This window comes from Danio aesculapii, chromosome 13, assembly GCF_903798145.1.
Source record: "Danio aesculapii chromosome 13, fDanAes4.1, whole genome shotgun sequence".
NCBI classification, from domain to species: Eukaryota; Metazoa; Chordata; class Actinopteri; order Cypriniformes; family Danionidae; genus Danio; species Danio aesculapii.
In genome coordinates, this window is record NC_079447.1 from 2001787 (window position 1) to 2027915 (window position 26129).

The window sequence follows — 26129 nt, forward strand, 5'->3', positions numbered from 1 at the left end:
ATTGCTCTTATGATGTTTTTCTACAGGAGAAAAACGCAAATTACTTCCAAACACTTCAGATATAGTCTGTGTTAGTAAATGCAGGACTATTGATGAACTCTAGCATAACACTGTATGATAACGCTTCAGATGACTGATCTAGAGCCTACAGCTAACCAATCTGACAGATTCTGGAGTGCTTTACAGGTCTAAAGAAAAATATTAATGATAAATGATCTTAAATAAACAAATACATTTATAGAGATGGTGTATAAGTATATAACTTTACTCACATGGGAAACGGAGGCCACGTGAATGGTTTGTGAGCACAATTAAGTGCACACAGCATCCCATATCATCTGATAATTGTAAGAAATAAGTCCAAAAGGCAGCTGACTGTGTAAAGCCACATAAAACAACACAAAAATACGATGAATATGCCGAGATCAGTGGCTAATCTGCCGGATTCAGCTGAGGTGAAGTGACGGCGACCAGCGAGACCTAGCTGTCACTCAAGTGGCCACGCCCTTAATTATGCAAACTTAATATAACCTAATATAAAGGAAATGGATGAGTTATAAAAAAATTCACCCCCCTCACAGTTGTCATGGAGGGTAATAATAGCTATATGAACCAAACTCGTTCTTTGTACCAGGCTGTAAACACCTTTTTTTCTGCTGTAAAGTTGGCCATTCTAACAGTGGGCTCAATTGCAATTTGCTCTATTATGGAGCCAGGACTAGCGGAATTTTGATGAATTGCAGTTTCAGTTACTTCCGTATTGGCTTCCCGAGGGAGAGCGGGAGGTTGCCGCTTGGTTTGAACGCAGTGGCGCAAAAAGGGGGTATGCGGTATATGCTGCGCATAGGGGTGCCACACATGGGGGCGCCATTGTGCCAAAACTATTTTTTTAATTATCCATATTAAAAGTTTCAAATAATAAAAACAACAACAAACAATGTTGTTAAAAATATTTATTTAGCTTTTTATACGCATATAATGTATTTTATTAAACAAAAAATCATTCCACCCCTCCCCCCTCCCATTTTTCATACTATATACATGTTTTTATGAATTTATTATGTATCATATTGATTCATCAGGCCTTCTGGTAACTTATTTTGCTCAAAACTATTTTAATTTTAGCTACAAACAAAGTTTGCCCATGACTTTTTAATAAAATCGAACATTTCAGGCAGTTTGTCTCTGTTTGTTTTTTACAGTCTTTGTTATTTCACTTAGTGAGAGGTGTAACAGCAGTTTCAGTCAATTGTTCATGCAAAGACAGACCTTACACCTCTCAAAGTATGCAATGTGAGAAGTAATTGCAAAGTTCTTTCGCCCTTTAGGACTCCCATATCTAACATTTGTTTTTGACTAATGTAGTACAAAAAGTCCAAAAGCAAAGCAAGTCAAGGTGCTCTAATCATTTAGTGAGGAAAATGAAATTGAGAAGAAATTTGGGGGGGGATGAGATGTAATTCAAACTTAACATGCTTAATGTAATTATACCTTTTACTACTTCATAGTATTTCAGTTCAGAACTGCGAAGTGTATTTGTTTGAAGCATGTTGATGAGAAAATTAAAATTTTTGGTGGATATTTTGGCACTGTCACTTGCCTGTTATAAAATATAATTGGATTAAGGGGATGGGGGGGCGCTAAAGTTGAAGCCGCATACTCATCAGTACATGTGCAGCTGCGCCTGTTTGATCGCACAGATGACTTCACCCCATTGACCCTCACACATTGCTGTCTCCCACCCAAATAAGACCCAAACCTCTGTGAGGCTTCTGCTGACATACCGCCTCGTAGCGTTCATAAAGGCGAAATGCAGCCATACGTACCTCTGGCTACATAATTCACGATCTCCAGAAATGTATACAGGGCTACGCTTTCAGAATGAGCCCATGTTGCTTATATCAGTCATATAAGATATCATCTCATTATCATCAACTAGTTCATTGTGTCAAGCTGAACAAGCGTTTGACTAATTATATCTCAGTTTTCAGGCATATATGATTGCAGCAGACGAGAGACTCAATATAAATCATTGAGTCTGAGTGACCAGCAGCAGAAATACAACAATCTGAAGAGCATCTGTGTCCCTCCAGCCGTTCGTTCATCTCTAAATAACCCAAATCAACCTGCAGCTATAAAAGCCCAAACTTCCTAACAAAACAGCGACAGGTGGATAAAACCAGCCGTCGCACCATCACAAATGCATTCACGCTCTGCAAACAGCACATGATTATATGAGGATGTCTGGCATTTTCTGGCTGGCGAATGTTATTAGGATTGGTAACCTTCTGGTCACACTTTCTGAAAGACGAGCGCCCTCCAGGTACAACACACACCTTTTTACATTTACATGCTGGAAATCTGATCTGGGGATTATTGCGCTGGGCGCTCTGCAGTGAATGGATGACATTATAATGCTCTCAGAGTCACTGATGCACATATTAAGATCATCAGATCATGCTTTTACAGACTGCACTGAGGTTTCTGCTGAACTACTGCTGTATGATTCTGCTCTGACTCTCTGCTCTCTCAAAGATTCTGTTCTGAATAATCCATAATAGTTATAAAGCTCGATACTTTAATTCTACATTCTGAAAAAGTGCTATAGAAATGAAGATGAAATGAATGGAAGGGAATTGAACTTAATTAAACTTAATTGAACTGATTTAATCTTAATTGAAGTAAATTGAATTGATTGTTTTTATTGAGTGAAAAGAACATAAATGACTGATATGACAGACATAGTGAAAGACTTTCCACTTTGAAATTTTTGTGACAGAACAATAAAACATTTATATATAAAAAAATATGATAAATAACATGACAATAATAACAGCAACAATATTAAATAAAAAGGAGTAAATAAAATAATAATAGTAAAAAAAATAACAATAATAATAAATAAATAAAAACATAATAAAAGTAGGGGGTGAAGAAAAGGGGGGGGTGGAGGAGGTGATGTCAATGAATTGGAAAAATACAATCAGTGGGCAAACTTATAAGCGACTGAAAGTAAGTTATGAGGGGTTGCCATTTATCATAAAAGATGTGTAATCGGCAGAGCGAGAGCATCTGATCTTTTCTACCTTCAGAAAGTACATGGTGTCTACAAGCCACTGTGAAACACTTGGTGGTTTAGACGCTGATTTAAACTTAATTGAGTTGAGCTGAGCTGAGTTGAGTTCAGTTTGTAACAAACAGGACTGACAACCACTCATCCAGCCAGCAGAGGGAGCCCTCACCTGATCTCTGACTGCCAATTCTTCGTTGGTCACTTCTTGATTGGTGGCCATATTAACCTGGCCACACCAAACACTCAGTGCGAAGTATTGCCAGTCTCTGCTGCCTTACCGAGCGTTTTCTCACTGTTTTGTTCTGCCTTTCTCTTATGACCTTTTCGCCTGTTTTTGTTGACTACTGATTTTTGGGTTACTGTTTTTGCCTTGGTTGCCTTGGAGAACTTTCTGTTTGTTACCCTGAACTTGCATGCTTACCGACTCCGATTTAGCCTGGTGATTTGGATTTGTTTGCTGAGAACTATTAAACTTCTTGCACTTGGATCTAATCTGTTTCCATGTCGTCACCACCGCCATTGTCACACAGTTGAATTGAACTGATCTGAAATTATTTGAACTGAATTAAACTGAATTGAATTGATGTAAATTTAATTGAACTGAACTGATCTGATTCGAACTGAATTAAATTGAATTGAAGTGAATTGAAGTGAATTGAAATGAAATTAATTAACTGAATTGAACTGAAAGGAATTTAATTGAAATTAAATTGAACTGAGTTTAATTAAAATTAATTTAACTGAACTGAACTTAAATTCAATGAATTGAAATAAATATTACAAACAAACTGAACAGAATTGTATTGAATAGAATTGAAATTAAATAAAATGAACTGAATTTAATTGATTTAAATTAAACTAATTGGTTTGAAATTAAATGAAATAATCCAGAATGAACCGAAAGAAAATGCACTGAAATGAATTGATCTGGAATGAACTGAATTAAACTGAACTGAACTGGATAGATCTGAATTGAATTTAAATTAAATTAATTTAATTGAACTGGATTAAATTGAAATTAAATGAATTGCACTGAACTGACTTGAATTGAATTGAATTGAATTGAATTGAATTAAATTGAATTGAATTGAGTTTAATTAAATTAAATTGAACAGAATTAAATTGAATTGAACTGAATTGAATTGAGTTGAGTGTAGTTGATTTGAGTTGAATTGAATTGAACTGAATATAGCAGAAGTGCACCTGCGAAATCCCCCGGTGATGGTGACGGTGGCGGAGGGGTTGATGAAGAGCAGCGCCTCCTCCATCATCATCTTCAGCGCTGCAGCTTCAGCCCTGCTCACCGGAACACTGATGTCCTCATAAAACAGAAATCCTGCAGACAGCATCAAGAAAACAATCAGACACAAGGAAAATAAATCACCAGATTTGTGAAGATTCTGTGGGCGGTGGCTAGGGTGTGTCTATGGCGGTGCTAAGGTGTTCTAAAGATGAGTTGAATATATATACTCAGGTGAAGTCAGAATTATTAGCCCCCCTTTGTTTTGGGTTATTTTTTTTTCTTTTATATTTCCTAAATGATGTTTAAGAGAGCAAGGAAATGTTCACAGTATGTCTGATAATATTTTTTCTTCTGGAGAAAGTCTTTATTTGTTTTATTTTGGCTAGAATAAAAGCAGTTTTTATAATTTTAAAGTCATTTTAAGGTCAATATTATTAGCCCCCTTAAGCTATATTAGTTTTGGATTGTCTCCAGAACAAACCACTATTATACAATGACTTGCCTAATTACCCTAACTTTACCCTAATTAACCTAGTTAAGCCTTTATATGTCACTTTAAGCTGAATACTAGTGTCTTGAAGAATATCTAGTCTAATATTATTTACTGTCATTATAGCAAAGTTAAATTAATCAGTTATTAGAAATGAATTATTAAAAGTATCATGTTTAGAAATGTGTGGAAAAAATCTGCAGAAATTGGGGGAAAAATAAACAGGGGGCTAATAATTCAGACTTCAACTGTATATGAGTAAAATCACATGAGTAGCAGTGCAATATGGCTGTATATTGGCACTAGTGGGAGGTGTGCCTTAGTGTCCCACCAGTGACACAGTAATGTACAGCCATATCACACTGCTACTAGTGTGATAATGTGTTTATACAACAGTTTAAGGGCATAATCTTGTGTATAAAAAAGAAAATCAAACACGGAGAGTCTAAAAACCCTTTTGTAAGAGGAACTATTTCTTCCACCATTCATTAACATATGCAGCTCATGTCAAAACAGCAGAACCCGTTACTAATTTAGAGCTAGTGTGTGAATGATTCTCTAGCGTAATGTCTAAACGGATGACAAAAGATTATAAGGCTGAACAGCATGAAATGTCATCAGTCTACAGAGATTTCCCCTTATTTCTCTGTTGTATTTGGAAGATATTTTGGTACAGTCTGTAAACACCCCCGGGTTGCCAACTTTGGTACAGTACCTGATCGCAGCAGCCGCCCAAAACCCTCTGCATCCTATCCCGGTTCTCAACAGTGTTATTCAGAGACCTCACCCCCGAACACCCCTCCTCCTCCCTCACCCCTAACCCCCCACTCTCCCGGATTTTCAGAGACAAATGTTGGCAGGTATGCTGGTAGGTGATATTCTAAGACAATATCTCTCCTTTGTATGTTGTAGTGCTGTAATTATACTGATTTACTCCCAGGAATGTGTGTTGTGTTGGCAAAAAGAAAGAAGTAATGTCCGCATGTGTTTGGCTTTTTTTCCTTATCGCAATCCCAACAGCAGTCTGGTAGTGATTACGCTGCTTTTTTGGGGGGTTAATTATTGTGATATCCCGATTGCAACAGAGAAATGCTGTAGACTGTAACACTGTAAGAATCTTATAATCTTAAAAGTTTGAGAAAAGTCTGCTGTTTTGTTATCGCTTTAGACATTACGCTAGAGAATCATTCAAACACTAACTCTAAAGTGACGTTGGTGAATTAGCAACGGCTTCGGCTGTTTTGACGTCAGCTGCAGATGTGAATGAATCGCACTGCTATTTGTGTGATATTGCTCATATTTATAGTGTACGTATAGTATATATATATATATATATACACTACTGGTCAAAAGTTTTGGGTCAGTAGGATTTTTTTATGTTTTAAAATAAGCTTCTTCTGCTCACCAAGGCTGCATTTATTTAATCAAAAATTCACTACAAATTGTAAAATTGTGTATTTTTGCAATGCACACTGCAAAAAAAAAGACTTTTAACTTAAAGACATTTAAATTAAAAAAACTATTTAGTTTTCTTTCACATTTTTAATTAAGCATCGCTTGCTACTTGCTAAAACCTAAAAGCAAGTTCATGCATTTATTCCAGTGTACTACAGTACGGTACGAGCATAAAACTTTCTTTGTCACAGTTAAAGGCAAAAATACAGCCGTTTTCATCTTGCGTTTCTTTTTTTATCTGCTTTCTAACACTGTAAACTCCTTCTCTGTGCTTCTGTCACACTTCACAGAGCGCAGCTCGCAGCTTCCACAGGTAAAAATCCCATTAATTTCCTCCATGGAGAAAATGATTTCCAGTGATAAAGCACCTTGAGTGACAGACCTGAGTGCACTTTAAAGTCGCTTTGCATAAAAGCATCTCCCAAATGCATAAATGTAGAATCGTGACGAGAGATCCATCAATCAGAGTCGCTATTAGCAAACACAAATCTCTGCCTGCTCAAACTACCTGCACGTCTGTATATGGGTCAAAGACGAGGATTTCTAAACTTTCAGAAGTGATTTTATATACAGCTGAAGTCAGAATTATTCACCCTCCAGTTCAATTTGAGTACTTTTTCCCCAATTTCTGTTTAACAGAGTTGTTTGAACGCATTTCTAAACATAACAGTTTTAATAACTCATTTCTTTTATCATTGCAATAATGACTACATAATATTTGACTAGATATTTTTCAAGACACTAGCATTCACTAGTTTTACTAGTATTAACAGCCAATGAGAAGTGTCTTGAAGGGGGCGGGGCATGTCAGATTCTATAGAGCAGGGGTCACCAATCTCGGTCCTGGAGGGCCGGTGTCCCTGCAGGGTTTAGCTCCAACTTGCCCCAACACACCTGCCTGGGTATTTCAAGTATACCTAGTAAGACGTTGATTAGCTTGTTCAGGTGTGTTTGATTAGGGTTGGAGGTAAAATCTGCAGGATACCAGCCCTTCAGGAACAAGTTTGGTGACCCCTGCTATAGAGCATTTGATTGGTCAGAAGACTTGATGAAAAACTGAAGCATGAGCTGACGTGAAATAAAAAGTTGACGGAAGTGACAAATTGCAAGCTTTACATTACATTTACATTACATTTAGTCATTTAGCAGACGCTTTTATCCAAAGCGACTTACAAATGAGGACAAGGAAGCAATTTACACAACTATAAGAGCAGCAGTGAACAAGTGCTATAGACAAGTTTCAGGCGTGTAAAGTCTAAGAAGCAAAGCATTAGAAAACATTTTTTTTTTTTTTTTTTTTTTTTTTTTTTGAGATAGAGAGAGAGAAAACAGTTAGTGGTATAGCCAGAGGCTATACAGATTAGGAAGGCAGTTGCAGTTGCAGATTAGGAAGGAAAGTGGAGACTAAACAGTTGCGTTTTTAGTCGTTTCTTGAAGACAGCAAGTGACTCTGCTGTTCTGATGTAGTTAGGGAGTTCATTCCACCAACTGGGCAGATTGAATGTGAGAGTTCGGGAAAGTGATTTCTTCCCTCTTTGGGATGGAACCACGAGGCGACGTTCATTCACAGAACGCAAGTTTCTGGAGGGCACATATATCTGCAGAAGTGAGAGCAGATACGAAAGAGCACAGCTAGAGGTCACTTTGTAAGCAAACATCAGAGCTTTGAATTTGATGCGAGCAGCAACTGGAAGCCAGTGACAACGGGTGAGTAGCGGAGTGACATGTGCTCTTTTGGGTTCATCAAAGACCACTCGTGCTGCTGCGTTCTGAAGCAGCTGAAGAGGTTTGATAGAACTAGCTGGTAACCCGGCTAGCAGAGAGTTGCAATAGTCCAGTTTGGAGAGGACAAGAGCTTGAACAATGAGTTGAGCTGTGTGTTCAGATAGGAAGGGTCGGACCTTTCTGATGTTGTAGAGTGCGAATCTGCAAGATCGAGCAGTTCTAGAAATGTGGTCAGAGAAGTTCAGTTGGTCATCAATCGTTACTCCAAGGCTTTTTACCATTTTGGATGCAGTGATGGTTGCTCCATCCATCTGGATTGAAAAGTTATGGTGAAGAGTCGGGTTGGCAGAAACTTCAAGCATTTCCGTTTTCGTGAGGTTAAGCTGGAGATGATGATCTTTCATCCAGTGTGAAATGTCTGACAGGCAGGCTGAAATGCGAGCTGGAACCGAGGGATCATCAGGGTGGAAAGAGAGGTATAGCTGGGTGTCATCAGCATAGCAGTGGTAGGAAAAACCATGTTTTTGGATGACTGTTCCTAAAGATGCCATGTAGATAGAGAAGAGAAGTGGCCCAAGCACAGAGCCCTGAGGTACCCCAGTGTATAGATGCTGTAGGTTGGACACCTCTCCCCTCCACGACACCCTGAATGACCTGTCCGAGAGGTAAGATCTGAACCATTGAATAACAGTGCCTGTGACGCCCAGTGACTCAAGCGTAGATAGCAGGATCTGGTGGTTTACAGTGTCAAAAGCAGCTGATAAATCCAGCAAGATGAGGACAGATGATTTAGAGTCTGCTTTAGCCAGTCTGAGATCCTCCACGACCGAGAGCAGGGCAGTCTCAGTTGAGTGGCCTTTCTTAAAGCCAGATTGCTTGTTGTCCATGAGGTTGTTTTGAGTAAGAAAGTCTAGGACTTGATTGAACACTACTTTCTCCAAAATCTTGGCCATGAATGGAAGCAGGGTGATACATGATGATATCTGTTTTATATCTCCTAAACGTGAAGTTGGTGACTGTTTTGGAGCACACCAACAAATACAATAGATGTCCTTAAAACTAACAGACTGAAAATAACATCTAAAAAAACATTATTTTAATTTCATGGGACCTTTAAAGCACTTTTGTAGAAAAGCATGCTTTATTTTTACACTTCTTATCATCCTCTACACAAAACCTACATTAGGATATATAAATAAAGCACTAAAAAGGCAGCAAAATATCACTGTAATGAGAGATTTTCCAACATTACTTAAAATGTTGACTTGAAAAAATCTTTAAAAAGCTAAATCTGCCTGCGTCTTTAAAGTCAGCGTGTTGTTTAAAGATCAGCAGGCCATAAATGAGAAAAAAAGTCTGAAAAACAGCGTCGGAAAACAACCTCTGTCTCATTACAGTCTGCTTTCCTAAACAACAAGTAATTAACAACACATAATAACTCCAGATTAAGACTCCAGGCCATAAAACAACAGGTCAGATAAGGCGATCGCTTTAAAAGCTAACAATAAAATCATATCATAATTCATAAAGGAGATGGCAGCAGGAACACGGCTGGCCTTTTCCGGCCTGATTGATGAGCTCTGAATGTTTAAGCACCAGAACTGTCATTTTCCCACTTGCGTTAGACTCCCCGGGGCTATTAATAGGATGGCTCTAACATTTTTTTAAACATTACTGTCTATATCTTTGAGATCTTTTAAGCCAGTGTGTTCAACATGTGATTCAAATCAGTTACAAGTGTCTGCTATTAAAAGACATGGGTGTTATCATTGCAGCACACACTGAAAATGCATAGTTTAAAGCATAATACAGTAGTCTAAAGATAAAGCAATCATGACAATCTATATATCATTTGAAAGCTTAAAATTTCTAGTTTCCATAGCTCATAGTTGATTTTTGATTGTAATTACTGAGCAACCGTTATTTATTAATATGCAACAAGGATACATCATTATAAAGCATTACTTCGCTACAGCAATCCACATGTAAACATTAATGCTATGTTTTTTAGAGGCAAAATTCAAATCAAATACCACCAAACTCCCCATACTAATATAGATTTGTATGTCTACTTTATAAATATCGTCTAAAGTATGAAAAAATATGGTTCATATTATTCAAACATAGGGGGCGCCACTGCATGGTCACTGATGGAAACTGTCATCGGTCGTCGGTGGTCATGTCTGGTACTGCAGCTACAGAAAATCTTTTGGAAAGCAATTTTTTTGAGATATCAACTTCAAATTTGGAAAGTAATTTGTTCAGATATTCAGCTTCGATTTTCTGTCAATTATCGGCTAAAACAGGTTTTGTACATATAGAACGGATGTTATCTTTGCAGCACAACCTGAAAATGCATAGCTTAAAATATAATATTATCCTCTATATGTAAAGCAATCTTCATTTGAAAGCTTGAAATTTCTAGTCTCCATATCTGGTGACAGATTTTTTACTGAGCAACAGTTATTTATTCATTTACAGCAAGGATACTCAGTTGTAAAGCATTACTTCGCTACAGCAATCCACATGTAAACATTTATGTTATGACTTTTAGAGGCAAAATTCAAATCAAATACCACCTAACTCCTCATACTACTAAATAATTGTATGTGTACTATATAAATATTGTCAAAAGTATGAAACAATATGGTTCTTATTATTCAAATATAGGGGGCGCCACTGCATGGTCACCGATGGAAACTGTCATCAGTGGTCATGTCTGGTACTGCAACTAAAGAAAATCTTACTGAAAGCAATTTGTTTTTAGATATCAACTTTAAATTTGGAAAATAATTTGTACAGATATTCAGCTTAGATTTTCTGTCAATTATAGGCTAAAACAGGTTTTGTACATAATTGCTACAGCAATCCACATGTAAACATTAATGTTGTTTTTAGAGGCAAAATTCAAATGAAATACCACCAAACTCCCCATACTACTATAGAATTGTATGTCTACTATATGATTATTGTCAAAAGTATGGTTCATATTGTTCAAAATAAGGGGTTGCCATTGCATGGTCACCAATAGAAACTGTATGGTCATCTAGTGGCCATGTCTGGTAATGCACCGAAACAAAATCTTACTAAAAGCTTTTTTTTTAAATATGGAAATATTTAAATTTCAACTTTAAATATGGAAAATAATTTGTTTAGACATTTAGCTTTGATTTTCTGTCAATTGTAGGCTAAAAGTTTATTGTTAAAACCATATTACTTCCATTTGCAGAAGATTGATGGGAATTATTAAAATTGAGGGAGTAAAATTATTATTCGAAATCAAAATAAACACAATTAATTTTCTTTAAAAGACATCCAGCATTTTTCACAAACACCCTGATAAGCATCCCAATATCCACATCACACCAAAGCGGACTATCAGACATCAGTACAAAGACTTTGCTCCGGTTAATGATGAGTTTTATGATCGATACGAAGATGTGGCTTGCCGTTAAGAACTCTTCACTCCAAATACAATAGCCTATTCTATTGCCTAATATAACCAATAATCAGCTATATATATTGACCATTGACCCTCCTAATTAATGACATTCCTCCTGAATGACGTCAAAACAAGATGGGGGGTCTCCCCTTTAATACTGAGAAATAGCTTTCTCTGATCAGTATCTTAAATATTAATAATTGAAAAAATTATAATATAATGTACATGACCACCCCTAAAATGGTTAATACCATTGAGAATGCATAACCCGTCTATGTGGGAAAATATTCAGTCAATTATCTGAAACTGGCAGATCAAGAGCACATAGAGACATCCCTGCAGGCACAGGATGTCAACATGATGTCACATTGACGTTGTACTCCGATGTACCCCGACATCATGGGGACGTTGGAATTTGTTCGGAAAGAAAATTGGCCAATGTCCAACGTCCAGCCTAAAATCAACCAAATATCAATGTCTAATCATGTTACACCTTGACGTTGTGTGGACGTTACTACTAAAACATCTATCAGACGTTGGATTTTGGTCACTTTCCAACACAACCTAAAAATCAATCAAATATCAATGTAATGTGACGTTATTCAATGTCAAAATAACGTTGTCCTTAGACACTGACTAGACATTGAATTTTGGTGACCTGACATCACAACCTAAATCTAACCTAATCTTATGATGTTGACAAGACACTTTTCTCATAAAATAGGCGTTTGTTTCAACATATAGTCTTAAAGTAAAGTACAGTTTGTAAAGTTTGACCTACAGTAATCTCTAAAATAGCTAATAAGAGGTTACTGTAGGTCAGAATACACTAAATATCCCTCAAACACTTTAAACCTAAATACATTTTATTAATAAATTAGACAAATACATCAATTTGAATCACTGAAGCAAGTGTTACATAAACTAACATTACTGAAAAAGTTGTTCCCACCCCCCGAAATTCAGAGTATAATCTCTCAGGGGCATTCCCTACATGCAAACAGACTTATCGATAAGCATATTTATATTCCGATTGGTGTTGTTCACATCAGACAGGAGTGTAAAGCAACACGTGGTAAACAGGGTGATTTCAGACACACACACACACAGTCAGAGTTCGACGGCTGCATAAAAATGACCAGCAAATGATGAGTGCGCTGTGACAGGAACATTCATCACGTCTGCACTGTGCCATTTCATCCTGAGAGAAACACAACACTCCACCTCAAATAAATTCAAGCACTTATGGAGAATAAGAAACAGACAGTCCTGTGAAAACATTAGAAACTACCGGGTTGTTCTGAATACATACTGTGATGAGCACGCTTTCAGTAAGTGTGTGGTAAAAACATAAGTACTGTAGAGCGCCAGCGATGGGATTTCCATAAACATTACACATTACATAGTGGCAGATTTAATATGTATTGTGATTTTTGTACAGGTATAGACAGTCTGAATTATTAGCCCCCCAGTACTTTTTTCCTCCGATTTCTGTTTAAAGGAGAGATTTTGTTCAACACATTTCTAATCATAATAGTTTTAATAACTCATCTAGCTAGCTCTCTGCAACTCTCATATGGTCGCCCACTGAAGCTAAGCAGGGCTGAGCCTGGTCTGTCCCTGGATGGGAGACCACATGGGAAAACTACGTTGCTGCCTGATGTGGTGTTAGTGAGACCAGCAGGGGGCACAGAACCTGCGGTCTGTGTGGGTTCTAATGCCCCAGTATAGTGAAGGGAACTCTATACTGCTCAGTGAGCGCCGTCTTTAAGATGAACGGTTAAACCGAGGTCCTGACTCTCTGTAGTCGTTAAAAATTCCAGGCCAAATTTACCCACTAGTCTCTGTTCATCATAACCATCTCAATATTATAATTTGCTTCAACCCTCTGTCTCCTCTCCGCCATTCTGCTAGTGTCTGGTGCAATATGGCTGCCGTCTTGCATCCAGGTGGATGCTACAATCTGGTGGTGGATGAGGAGATTCACCCCAATGTGTAAAGCGCTTTGAGTGTCCAGAAAAGCGCTATATAAATGTAAGGAATTATTATTATTATTATATTTAGTAGCGGATTGAATATGTATTGTGATTTTTGTATATACAGTCAGAATTATTCGCCCTCCTGTCAAATTTGAATTCTTTTATATTTTTCCCCAATTTCTGTTTAACGGAGACAGATTTTTCCAACACATTTCTAAACATAATAGTTTTAATAACTCATCTCTAATAACTGATTTATTTTATCTTTGCCATGATGACTTCTCCAGAAGAAAAGATATTAAAGGAAATGCTGTGAAGAATTCCTTGTTCTGTTAAACATCATTTGGCAAAGACGTGAAAAAAATTCACAGGAGTGTAAATAATTTGGACTTCAACTGTTTGTTTACATAAATATATACACTCTCTGACAATAGTCTTGTGGCCTATCCAAGTTTTAGAAACACAAATAATAGCTTGACTTCTAGTTGATCATTTGGTATCAGAAGTGTCTTTTATGAAAGGTCAAGTCCTCTAGATTACGCTTATTTTACCACAGTAAAACCTGATCATGCCTTGATTATGAATGATTTCATTAGGACAGTAAGGTCTGACTCTGCTTAGACTAAAGTCTGCTCACTGAACCTTCAATAATGTCCAGTATAGAATATGTGCTCATGCTGCAGTGGAAACAGAATGAATATTGTGTCTGACTCCATCATGAGCTTGGAGGACTGCATCCATACATCTCTGACATGACTCAAATCACTGATTAATAAAGTCATCTGGAATGGTGAAGAAAGCCTTCTTGCAGGACTCCCAGAGTTCATCAAGACTCTTTGTGTTCATCTTCAATGCCTCCACCTTCATCTTACCCAGACATGCTCAATAATGTTCATGTGTGGTGACTGGGCTGGCCAATCCTGGAGCACCTTGACCTTCTTTGCTTTCAGGAGCTTTGATGTGGAGGCTGAAGTATGAGAAGGAGAGCTATCCTGCTGGAGAATTGTCCCTCTCCTGTGGTTTGTAATGTAATGAGCAGCACAAATGTCTTGATACCTCAGGCTGTTGATGTTGATCATCCACTCTGCAGATCTCTCGCACGCCCCCATACTGAATGAAGAAACCCCAAACCATGATTGTTCCTTCAGCAAACTTGACTGATTTCTATGAGAATCTTGGCTCCATGTGGGTTCCAGTAGGTCTTCTGCAGTATTGGTGATGATTGAGATGCAGAACAGATGATTCAGCAGAGAAATCCACCTTCTGACACTTTTACACATGATCAACTAGAAGTCGAGTTATTATTTGTTGCTCTTACAACTGAAACACTATAGTCAGGGAGTGTATATATATTTATATATGAAGGGAACATTCAAAAGGCAGCTCATGTAAACACCTTCATCATATTATTGTCATCATATTAACCTGATTACTGATGTCCATGTAAAGCAGTCAGTGTTTACCTGCGGTCTGCATGCGGTTGAGTCTGATGCTGGGTTCAGTCAACACCTGCTCAAACGTCCTCAGTCCTCGACAGAACCAGCTCTCTGCTGTTTTAGGCCCCACACCGAAAACACTGCAGAACAACTTACACACACACACACACACACATTCATAAACACACAGTACAAACACACTGATCCTGATCACTGTTAACAGACCGACTGTACCTTCATGGTGCGATAGCGCTGATCATTCTGGATCTCTTCAACTCTGGAGGAAGATCCACATTCACAGATCTCCTGACACACACACACACACATTTATGAGCTGATGTGATTGAATGTTAATTTCATCTGCACACGCTCAAATGCACACACACAACAACGCACACAGAGACAGACAGACAGACAGACAGACAGACATTAATGCACAAACACACACAAACAAACACACAAAGAAAGACAGACACACACACACACTAATGCACAAACCCACAGAGACAAACACATACACTAATGCACAAAGACAGACAGACAGACAGACAGACATTAATGCACAAATACACAAACAAACACACAAGGAAAGACAGACAGACACACACACTAATGCACAAACACACAGAGACAGACACATACACTAATGCACAAAGACAGTCAGACAGACAGACACACAAACACACACATGCGCACTTATGCTCAAACACACTCAAACAGATACTCCTACACACTAACACACACAAATATCTATACACAAACTCTCTCTCTCACACACAGACACACACACACACACACACACACAGAAACAGACACACACACAGACACACTCCCACACAAACAGATAGCCACACGCACACTAATGCACACACACTCGAGCAGATGCTACACTCACACACAAATATCTATACACACACATACAAACACCTGTTTTAAAGAAAAAGTATAAATAAATAAATAAATAGAAATAGAAATATAAAAGTAAATATAGAAATACATATATATATATATATACTAGGTAATATATAAATAAATATATATATAAATAAATTTACAAATAAATATATAAGTTAATATACAAGTAAATATATAAATAAATGTATAAGTAAATATATAAATAAATAAGTATATATATATATATATATATATAATAAAAAAAATAATTAAATAAATAAGTAAATATATAAGTAAATATATAAATAAATATATAAGTAAAAATACATAAATAAAAATAAATATAAACAGATATATAAATTGTTTGTTTGTTTGTTTGTTTGTTTGTTTGTTTTTGCTTGTTTGTTTTTGCTTGTTTGTTTGTTTGTTTGTTTGTTTGTTTGTTTGTTTGTTTGTTTGTTTGTTTGTTTGTTTGTTTGTTTGTTTGTTTGTTTAATGCATGCTCTTGACTCGTAGTATATATGGTCACGTTTAAACTATTGTAAATTTTAGGCCTGATATGATTGATTTGGAGGTGAAATGTTACTCACACACATCTGAATGCAGTTTGTGTTTGTTTGACAGCTGAAGTCTGGACAATACAACAATACAAGCTCATCAGATGATGGCTGATGGCGTTTTAAATGAAAGACAACACGCTTGTGCTAAATAATAGAGTGTGACAAACACATCACGTCTCCGTGGTGAAAGTTGTATAATTACAGGACGTCCAGAAGTTAAGGGGGGCATTAAAACCTTTTATACACACACACACACACATCCGTCCAGTGTTTGCTGATAATGAATCGTGCACAGTTGAGTCTCTTATTAACGTTGTGTTGAGGAGTCAATCATTAGAGTGATGAATGTGAACGCAAAGCTGTGTGGATGTGATTAATGCAGAACACACACACACACACACACACACACACACTGAACACAGCACATGCAGTGTGTTCACAACACTGCAGAGCAATGGGAGACGCAATCAGCTCTTCAATACACTTATTAAGCTGCAATTAACCAGGTCACTGCGTCTGTGTGTGCGTGTGTGTGTGCGTGTGTGTGCGTGTTTGATTGTTACTGTGTGTATATGTGTTAGTTTGTTTGTTTGTGTGGTTACACATATGTGTGTGTGTGTGTGTGTGTGTGTGTGTGTGTGCATGTGATTGTTTATATGTCTATGTGCGAATAATAATTATGTGTGTGTGTGTGTGTGTGTGTGTGTGATTGTTTATATGTCTGTGTGTGTATACTCTGTGTGTATAATAAATATACGTGTGTGTGTGCGTGTGTGTGCGTGTGTGTGTGTGTGTGTGTGTGTGCAAATGTGTATATCTTTGTGTGTGTGCAAATGTGTTTTTCTCTATGTGTGTGTGCATGTGTCTGTGTGTGCATGTGTGTGTATATGTCTGTGTGTTTTGTATGATTGTATGTGTGTGTTGTATCTGCATGTGTCTGTACAGACAGAGGGACACACACACACACACACACAGACAGCTGTCTGACCTCCAGCACGGCTCTGCTGTTGTCCCCCAGGCAGGGCAGTGTCAGTGTCTCCTCTGGTCCCCGCAGCGCAGCAGGAAGGCTCTTGAGCACCGATGCGGCTCTGCGAAACCCCAGACACGAGCCCTGATTCCCACTGAACTCACTGTTCAACGCCAGCACCTCCAGCGCTTCCTGCAGAACACACACACACACACACTTCTGTCACACACACATTCAAAAACACTTATCTTTTACTGTTAAAACCTCTTGGTAGTGAGATCTGCTCTCCAGACTTCAGCTGTCAAACACAAACTCAGGCAGAAACTACTCAAACACTGCAGGGGGCTATTCCAGAAAGCAGGTTGTGTGACATACCTGGGTAAGTGTGAGAGTAAATAAGTAGATAACCTCAGCTCTGGTTCCAAAATCAGGGGTACAGTAAGTTCTGGGGTATGTTAAGTAGCCATGGCAACTTACTCTCTGAAGATAACCTGCTCCGGAGCCGGTTATGTTCCAGAGTTGGTCTGTTTCAGAGAGTTTCCTGAGCATTGCGTGCTCTTTTGATGAGAATATTTATGGACGTAGAAGCACAGATATACAAGTTTGTTTCGTTGTGAGAGAGTGTAAGTCATAACCAAATGTATATTTGAATGAACATTGTCAGTTTTCAAAAGAATCGTTAATATATTTAACAAACCTTTTGAAATCAGACATGACAAACCACGGGTCTGCGCGCTTACCATAGAAAACATTCAGTGCAGCTCTCTGTATTCGCGTCAGGGCATTTTAGGCAAATGTACGATGTGGCATTAGCGTGTCGGCCCATCTGTACAGTATACCTGGCACTGAACTGTTTTACACCCTTTTGTACAGTTCCTTGGTCACAAACCACTGTGTATTAATACACATATTATTTAGAGCGAGGCAATAGTGTAGTGGACAGTGCGTCATTAAAGAACAACAGAGCGCACAGCGGAGCAAGTTCGAATCTCGCATAGAGATCTCGTGTTTGTCTCTCTTTCTGCACCCCTCACATTTTCTGTAGCTTGTATCGTTCATATGTATACGTCTATTCACACACACACACACACACACACACACACACACACACACTTTTTTATACATCTTTGGTCAGAGTTCTTCTAGCTCCAGAAGGAATTTCTATAAGCCTTATAGTTATATACTAGTCAATCCACATTTGTATTGTGGCCTTAAGAAATGAATGGCAGGAAAATTAAATGCATGAATGGTTTAATAACATACTCAAAAAGGATGTTAAAGATAAGTTAATTTTACATTACAATGAAAGGGAGGGTGGCGTGTGTAATTTAATGAACTAACAAAATTCCTTATTTATTTTTTTTTTTCATATCTATTTCTTATCTTTTTTTTCTTTCCTTCGTTGATGCAGATGTGTAATCGGTGATTAAAACCTACAGCTCCACATCTGGAAAGTGCGTTGCCCTTTTTCTTACCGTGACTCTCTATAGTGACTCGTGAATTCGGCGATCTACTGAAAACACCTTCAGGTATGTGCCATGCGCGCGCATAAACCAGCGGTTATCTTCAGGAGGTTGATTTAACTAACTCTCATCAGCTGTTTTGGAACCAACATACTCGCGGTAAGCAGGTTTTGGGTTAATCAACCGAGAGTTCAGAGTTTAGCAGATGGTAAATTAACCCAGCTTTCTGGAATAGCCCCCAGAACTGAGTCAAGGTGCAAAACCAAGAAGAAACTACTTACTAATAGTCACTTCTTTCAAAGAATACATTTTATATTTATTTTAGTCCTCTAAAGGAGGTCGAGCTTTCTCATGTATGGCTCCTAAACTCTGGAATAGCCTTCCTGATAATGTCCGAGGCTCAGACACACTCTCTCAGTTCAACACTAGATTAAAGACCTATCTCTTTAGTAAAGCATACACTCAGTGCATCACATAGCGGTATGAAAACCAGCTTGACAACCACCTGTAGGACACACTCGTCCGGTCTTAATGCACCAGACATTTTTGTTAGAAACACTCATATGCTTTACATGTTTGTATACATCACTACTATTTTTATTTATAGCACTTCATTTTAACATCTGGTTTCTATACACTTTGCAGTGCCACTGATGTGATCCAAGACCTGTGAAGAAATGATGTTAAGGTTTCCATAATCCTGGACCAGGCCGTATCCTGAGCAGCTGCTGTGGTGGTCATGGAGGAGCGGAGAGCATGATTCTGATTCCTGAAAGACCCCAGTGACAGACGAGTCTCTGCATTGATCCTGTGGGCCAGCCAGATCGCCCGCCGGTGACCTACTCACACTTGCAGCTTCTCCACGATGGACGTCCAGTGTTCTCCAGCCTCCGGCGCCTACACTGCAGCTCCACACAAGAAGTTTGACCAGAGGAGAAATGAGCCTGGTTTCTCTCCAGGTTTTTTTTTCCTTCACTTTGGTCAATTGGTGAAGTTTGTTCCTCCCCTATCACCACTGGATTGCTTGGTTTGGGACTTGTGGAGCTGCTCATGGATGGATTTGCTCTTTAGTGTTTGAACTTTCAGCCAGGGGTGTCGCTAGACCCAATTTTCTGGGGCACATGCCCCAGTTAAAATCGCCAGTGCCTCAGTAAATGCTTTGAGATATGATTTACTATATTTGCAAGTGTATTTATTAAGAGTGGTAATCCTGGAATAAAGATGTTATTCTCTATGTGCAACCGAACCAACGCTGGTGAAAGCAATGTAATTTCATCAAAAAGCAGACTGACGCATCTCTGCATTTGCACAGAGAACCATACCCGCGCGCCTCACACACCGCTCCTGATGGACCCAGGTTGGAGTCCTGGTTTTTAACATACACGCGGGAAAAGTACCTGCTGCTCACGCGCTGCTCATGCATTGTGAAACCAGTGTAACAGCCTTTTATGCGGAGGCGACGGCACGCAGTGAGCTTTTTCAAGTCGACAAAACTAAAGTTTTAATAATAGGGTGACCTTACTAAGCATGCCTCCTGATAGATGTTTTGTATGAAGTAAAAAAGGAGGGATGAGGAGTCAGGGAGGTAAAGACTTAATCTAAGACAACAGATAACTCTATAAAACATCTGGTTTTGTATTCTACAGAACAGTCTATAGAATTTCATTTTTATTCATTCACCCGCCCCCATTATGTCAGCACGTGACGTAATGAGCCTTGAAACAATGTGAAGACTTTTCCAGCCACCTTTGCTGTACTCCTGAACTTGAAAATATGATTGGCAGAATCGTAGAAATGCTTAATTACGATCATCTAGGGCAGGGGTCACCAAACTTGTTCCCAGAGGGCCGGTGTCCTGCATATTTTAGCTCCAACCCTAATCAAACACACCTGAACAAGCTAATCAAGGTCTTACTAGGTATACTTGAAACATCCAGGCAGGTGTGTTGAGGCAAGCTGGAGCTAAACCCTGGAGGGACACCGGCCCTCCAGGACCGAGATTGGTGACCCCTGGTCTAGGGGGTCGAATCGAGATCGCGATCTTTCTTTCGATTAATCGTGCAGCTCTACAGCGGTACGTAATCAGAATGAGCCTGGGTTGTTCAAAGCACTTCACGAGACCTTTACAATAAACACAATTCTAGAATCAGCCAAAAAGCGCGACTGCAGCAGGCAAGCGGATGTGAAGTGTGAAAAACACAACTGAGGGAAACATGTAAAAAGGTCAAATAAAAGCGTAGAAACAGATGCATTGGGGAGGAGAGTGCGCTGTGTTTTTCTGCTGTCTGTGCAGTGACCCATGCAGATGGAGGACAGTTTCTCTTCCCATCAGCCACTGCTTCTCCTGTGCCAGAGCGTTTACACATGACCTCACAGCCACCCGCAGATCTCTGATCAGTGGAGAGGAACCTGTCATTTTACACAAGCCTTTCCCAGAGGCTGAGCACAGATACCACTGTATGAAGACACATGAGGCTCCTGCTCATCCACTAATGTAGAGCACTCAAGGAAAACTCTCTGTTAAAGGTCACATGACATCAAAACTGACCATACTGATTTAGTTAGCTCACATTGCTGGATTTGCGGTGAAAAATTCGTCTGTGCGTAACATTAAGAACAAAAAATGTTGAAATCTGACAAATAAATTCTCAGATTCGGTTTGTCTGAAGTAGTGGGTGTGGCTAACACACTTAAGCACGCCCCTCCAGCTGTCAGTTTTGACAACAAACAGAAATGATGAGGAGGAGGAATCTGTTAGGCTGTGATAACTCTCCCCAAACCCTTTTCCCCATATTTCATAATGAAACGCCTACTTTACTACATCCAATCAGCTCGCAGTAGAAAAAAACAAGCCACGCCCACTGTTTTCTCATCTAATAATCCATTTCTCTAGGAACTCCATCACAATATGGATAAAAAGGGTTGCAACTTCCGGTTCATGCTGACTTCACAGAAGGAACACTCATTGTTTTACATTTTACAGCTTTCCTAATGGTAAGCAGTTGAGTTTTACCATTTTTGAATTCATTCAGCTGATCTCCGGGTCTGGTGGGAGCATTTTTAGCTTAGCTTAGACCGTTAGCATCTTACACAAAAAGAATGACCAAAGAGTTTTGATAATTTGACTATGAGGCTTGACTGAAAAGAGTGTTACAGTGAAAAATCACTGTAATAGATCAATTTCTATAGTTGTTGTGTTACCATAGCAACTATAGAATAACCACAAGGAATCCATTACCATAGCTCTTGTGTTATCATGGCAACTGTAGAATAGCCACAACGAATTAATTACTATAGCTGTTGTGTTACCATAGCAAACTGTACAATAACCACAACAGATCAATTACTATGGCTGTTGTGTTACCATAACAACTGTAGAATCACAACGGATCAATTACTATAGCTGTTGTATTACCATAGCAACTATAGAATAACCACAACGAATCAATTACTATAGTTGTTGTGTTACCATAGCAACTGTAGAATAGTCACAACGAATCAAATACCATAGCTGTTGTGTTACCATAGCAACTGTAGAATAACCACAACGAATCAAATACTATAGCTGTTGTGTTACCATAGCAACTACAGAATCACCACAACGGATTATTTACAATAGCTGTTGTGTTACCATAGCAACTGTAGAATCACCACAACAGATCAATTACTGTAGTTGTTGTGTTACCATAGCAACTACAGAATCACCACAATGGATCAATTACTATAGTTGTTGTGTTACTACAGCAATGATAGAATCACTGCAGTGGATCAATTACTACAGTTGTCACGTTACCATAGCAACTATAGAATCACCACAACAGATCAATTACTGTAGTTGTTGTGTTACCATAGCAACTATAGAATCACCACAATAGATTAATTCCCACAGTTGTTGTGTTACTATAACATTGATAGAATCATAGTAACTGATCAATTAATATAGTTGTTTTTAATCATAGCAACCATAGAATCACCACAACAGATAAATTACTATAGTTTTTGTGTTACCATAGCAACTATAGACCATCACAATAGATCTATTACTATCATTATTGTGTTACCATAGCAACTATAAAATTACCGCAATGTAACAATTACTATAGTTGTTGTGTTACCATAGCAATGATAGAATCGCCACAACAGATTCATTCAAGTACTATAGTATGGTTCAAAAACTGTTTTTACTATGAATTTATATAGTATTTTTTCATGTGAGTTGTTTTAAAAATTGCATATATTATGCGCAGTGTTTGATTTATACATTGACAATGTGGGGGGGGGGGGTCTGATTTTTCCTGCAGTGTGTGCAATACATATGTGAACCAAAGTCAAACATTTAATTTGATTACACCACATAAATAAAATTGAATAAAATGAAATAAATTAAAGTAAAATAAAAAAATGAGTGATTGATTAAATAAATAAATAAATAAATAAAACTGTGAAGTGCTGCTGAAGTGTAGATGTATGCCTCAAAGCAGGAGAAAAAAAACATTTAGGGAAAATGACCTTTAAAACCATGTATTGTACCTGAAATCTACTGACACAAATTGATAAAGTGCGACAAAAAAGGTGCATTTCATGTTTTCTGTCCATTAGACTGAAAATACACTTTATAAAAGCCCAAATTTTCTAAACTGACAGGTTCCTGACAGAGGTTTCTGCCTGTAGTGCCTTAAAAGATTTCTCACCACAGGACAAAAAAACACACTTAATTGTGTTGCAACCTTTAAAGTACAAAATAAGCTTGTAGAATCAAGGATATGCACATATACTGATTTAGCATCGTGATATTTCTATTGAATATTAAATACTAATATACACAAACAATTGAAGGCATTTAAATCAAGGTTTTAAAGATAAACAGAAAAATTAGATTCAATCAAGTGAGACCAAATCCTGCAATTTTATTCAATTTCTAACCATTCATTCATTTTCCTTCAGCTTAGTCCTTTTATTGGTCAGAGGCCGCCACAGCGGAATGAACCGACAACTTTTCCAGCATATGCTTTATGCAGCAGATGCCCTTCCAGCCACCACCCAGTACTGGGAAACACCCATACACAATCACATTCACACACACACTACAGCCAATTTAGTTAATCAATTCCCCTATAGCGCATGTGTTTGGACAGTGGGGGAAACCGGAGCATCCGGAGAAAACCCACACCAACACGGGGAGAACATGCAAACTCCACACAGAAACACCAACTGACTCAATTTCCAACCACTTTCTAAATGTTTTAATGATGAAGATGATGACGAATTTCGACTGCAATGCCCTGAGCGAGAAAAGAGAATACATTTGCAAAGCTTCATTTTTCCAGTTAATAAAAACCCCACAAAATTCCACAGATCTGAAATGATTGCAGCTCCATCTGATGTAATAGTGAACTTTAAGGTTATTCATTTATGTCCTGTGCTGTCCAGAAATATGAAATTATAATCTACACATTGAGAAACGTGCAACAGTGCAACTACTTCAGAAACCAAGCTTGGAAAGTCGTAATTAGATTTCATTAGAATGCGCACTGTTAATAAGAACCGCAGATTTTGGGGAAAATTAAGTTTATAACAGCATAAATCTTTATTGTAGGCATGTAAAACAGTGGGAATGAGTTGTTCACATTGTACAGACACTAAAATTATTTGATATTCATTACATTCTGACAATAAAAAGAGTGTTACAGTGCCAAAAATCACTGCAACAGATCAATTACTATAGTTGTTGTGTCACCATAGCAACTATAGAACCACCACAATAGCTCTATTACTACCATTATTGTGTTGCCATAGCAACTATAGGATCACCACAACAGATCAATTACTATAGCTGTTGTGTTACCATAGCAACTGTAGAATCACCACAACAGATCAATTACTATAGCTGTTGTTACCATGGCAACTACAGAATCCCCACAACAGATCAATTACTATAGTTGTTGTGTCACCATAGCAACTATAGAACCACCACAATAGCACTATTACTATCATTATTGTGTTACCATAGTAACTACAGAATCACTATAACAGATCAATTACTATAGTTGTTGTGTTACCATAGCAACTGTAGAATCACCACAACAGATCAATTACTATAGTTGTTGTGTTACCATAGCAACTGTAGAATCACCACAACAGATCGATTACTATTGTTGTTGTGTTACCATAGCAACTCTAGAATCACCACAACAGATCGATAACTATAGTTGTTGTGTTACCATAGCTTTTGTACAATCACCACAACAAATCAATTACTATAGTTGTTGTGTTACCATAGCAATTATAAAATCACCACAACAGATCAATTACTATAGCAACTGTAGAATAACCACAACAGATCAATTACTATACCTGTTGTGTCACCATAGCAACTACAGAATCACCACAACAGATCAATTACTATAGCAACTGTAGAATCACCACAACAGATCGATAACTATAGTTGTTGTGTTACCATAGCTACTGTACAATCACCGCAACAAATCAATTACTATAGTTGTTGTGTTACCATAGCAATTATAGAATCACCACAACAGATCAATTACTATAGCAACTGTAGAATCACCACAACAGATCAATTACTATAGTTGTTGTGTTACCATAGCAACTGTAGAATCATCACAACAGAGCAATTATTATAGTTGTTGTGTTACCATAGCAACTGTAAAATCGCCGCAACTGATTAATTACTATAGTTGTTGTGTTACCATAGCAACTGTAGAATCATCACAGCATATCAATTACTATAGTTGTTGTGTTACCATAGCAACTATATAATCACCACAAAAGATCAATTACTATAGTTGTTGTGTTACTATAGCAACAATAGAATCACTACAACAGATCAATTACTATAGTTGGTGTGTTACCATAGCAACTGTAGAATCACCACAACAGATCAATTACTATAGATGTGTTACCATAGCAATTATATAATCACCACAACAGATCAATTACTATAGATGTGTTACCATAGCAACTATATAATCACCACAACAGATCAATTACTACAGTTGTCATGGTACCATAGCAACTGTAGAATCACCACAACAGATCAATTTCTATAGTTGTTGTGTTACTATAGCAACAATAGAATCACTACAACAGATCAATTACTATAGCTGTTGTGTTACTATAGCAACTATAGAATCACTACAACAGATCAATTACTATAGTTGTTGTGTTACTATAGCAACTATAGAATCACCACAACAGATCAATTACTATAGTTGGTGTGTTACCATAGCAACTGTAGAATCACCACAACAGATCAATTACTATAGTTGTTGTGTTACTATAGCAACAATAGAATCACTACAACAGATCAATTACTATAGTTGTTGTGTTACTATAGCAACAATAGAATCACCACAACAGATCAATTACTATAGTTGGTGTG

At 37.9% G+C, this 26129-nt stretch overlaps 1 protein-coding gene across 1 annotated transcript in view; it reads right to left on the reverse strand.

Moving 5' to 3' along the window:
- dntt (deoxynucleotidyltransferase, terminal) overlaps positions 1-26129 on the reverse strand; it is a 245228-nt gene that overhangs the window by 183427 nt on the left and 35672 nt on the right. Inside the window, exons 4-7 of the mRNA XM_056471419.1 lie at positions 17286-17456; positions 15078-15149; positions 14871-14994; positions 4277-4409 (exon numbers count right to left, since the gene is read on the reverse strand). Coding sequence (XP_056327394.1) covers positions 4277-4409; positions 14871-14994; positions 15078-15149; positions 17286-17456 — 500 coding nt within the window. The remainder of the gene's footprint in view (positions 1-4276; positions 4410-14870; positions 14995-15077; positions 15150-17285; positions 17457-26129) is intronic.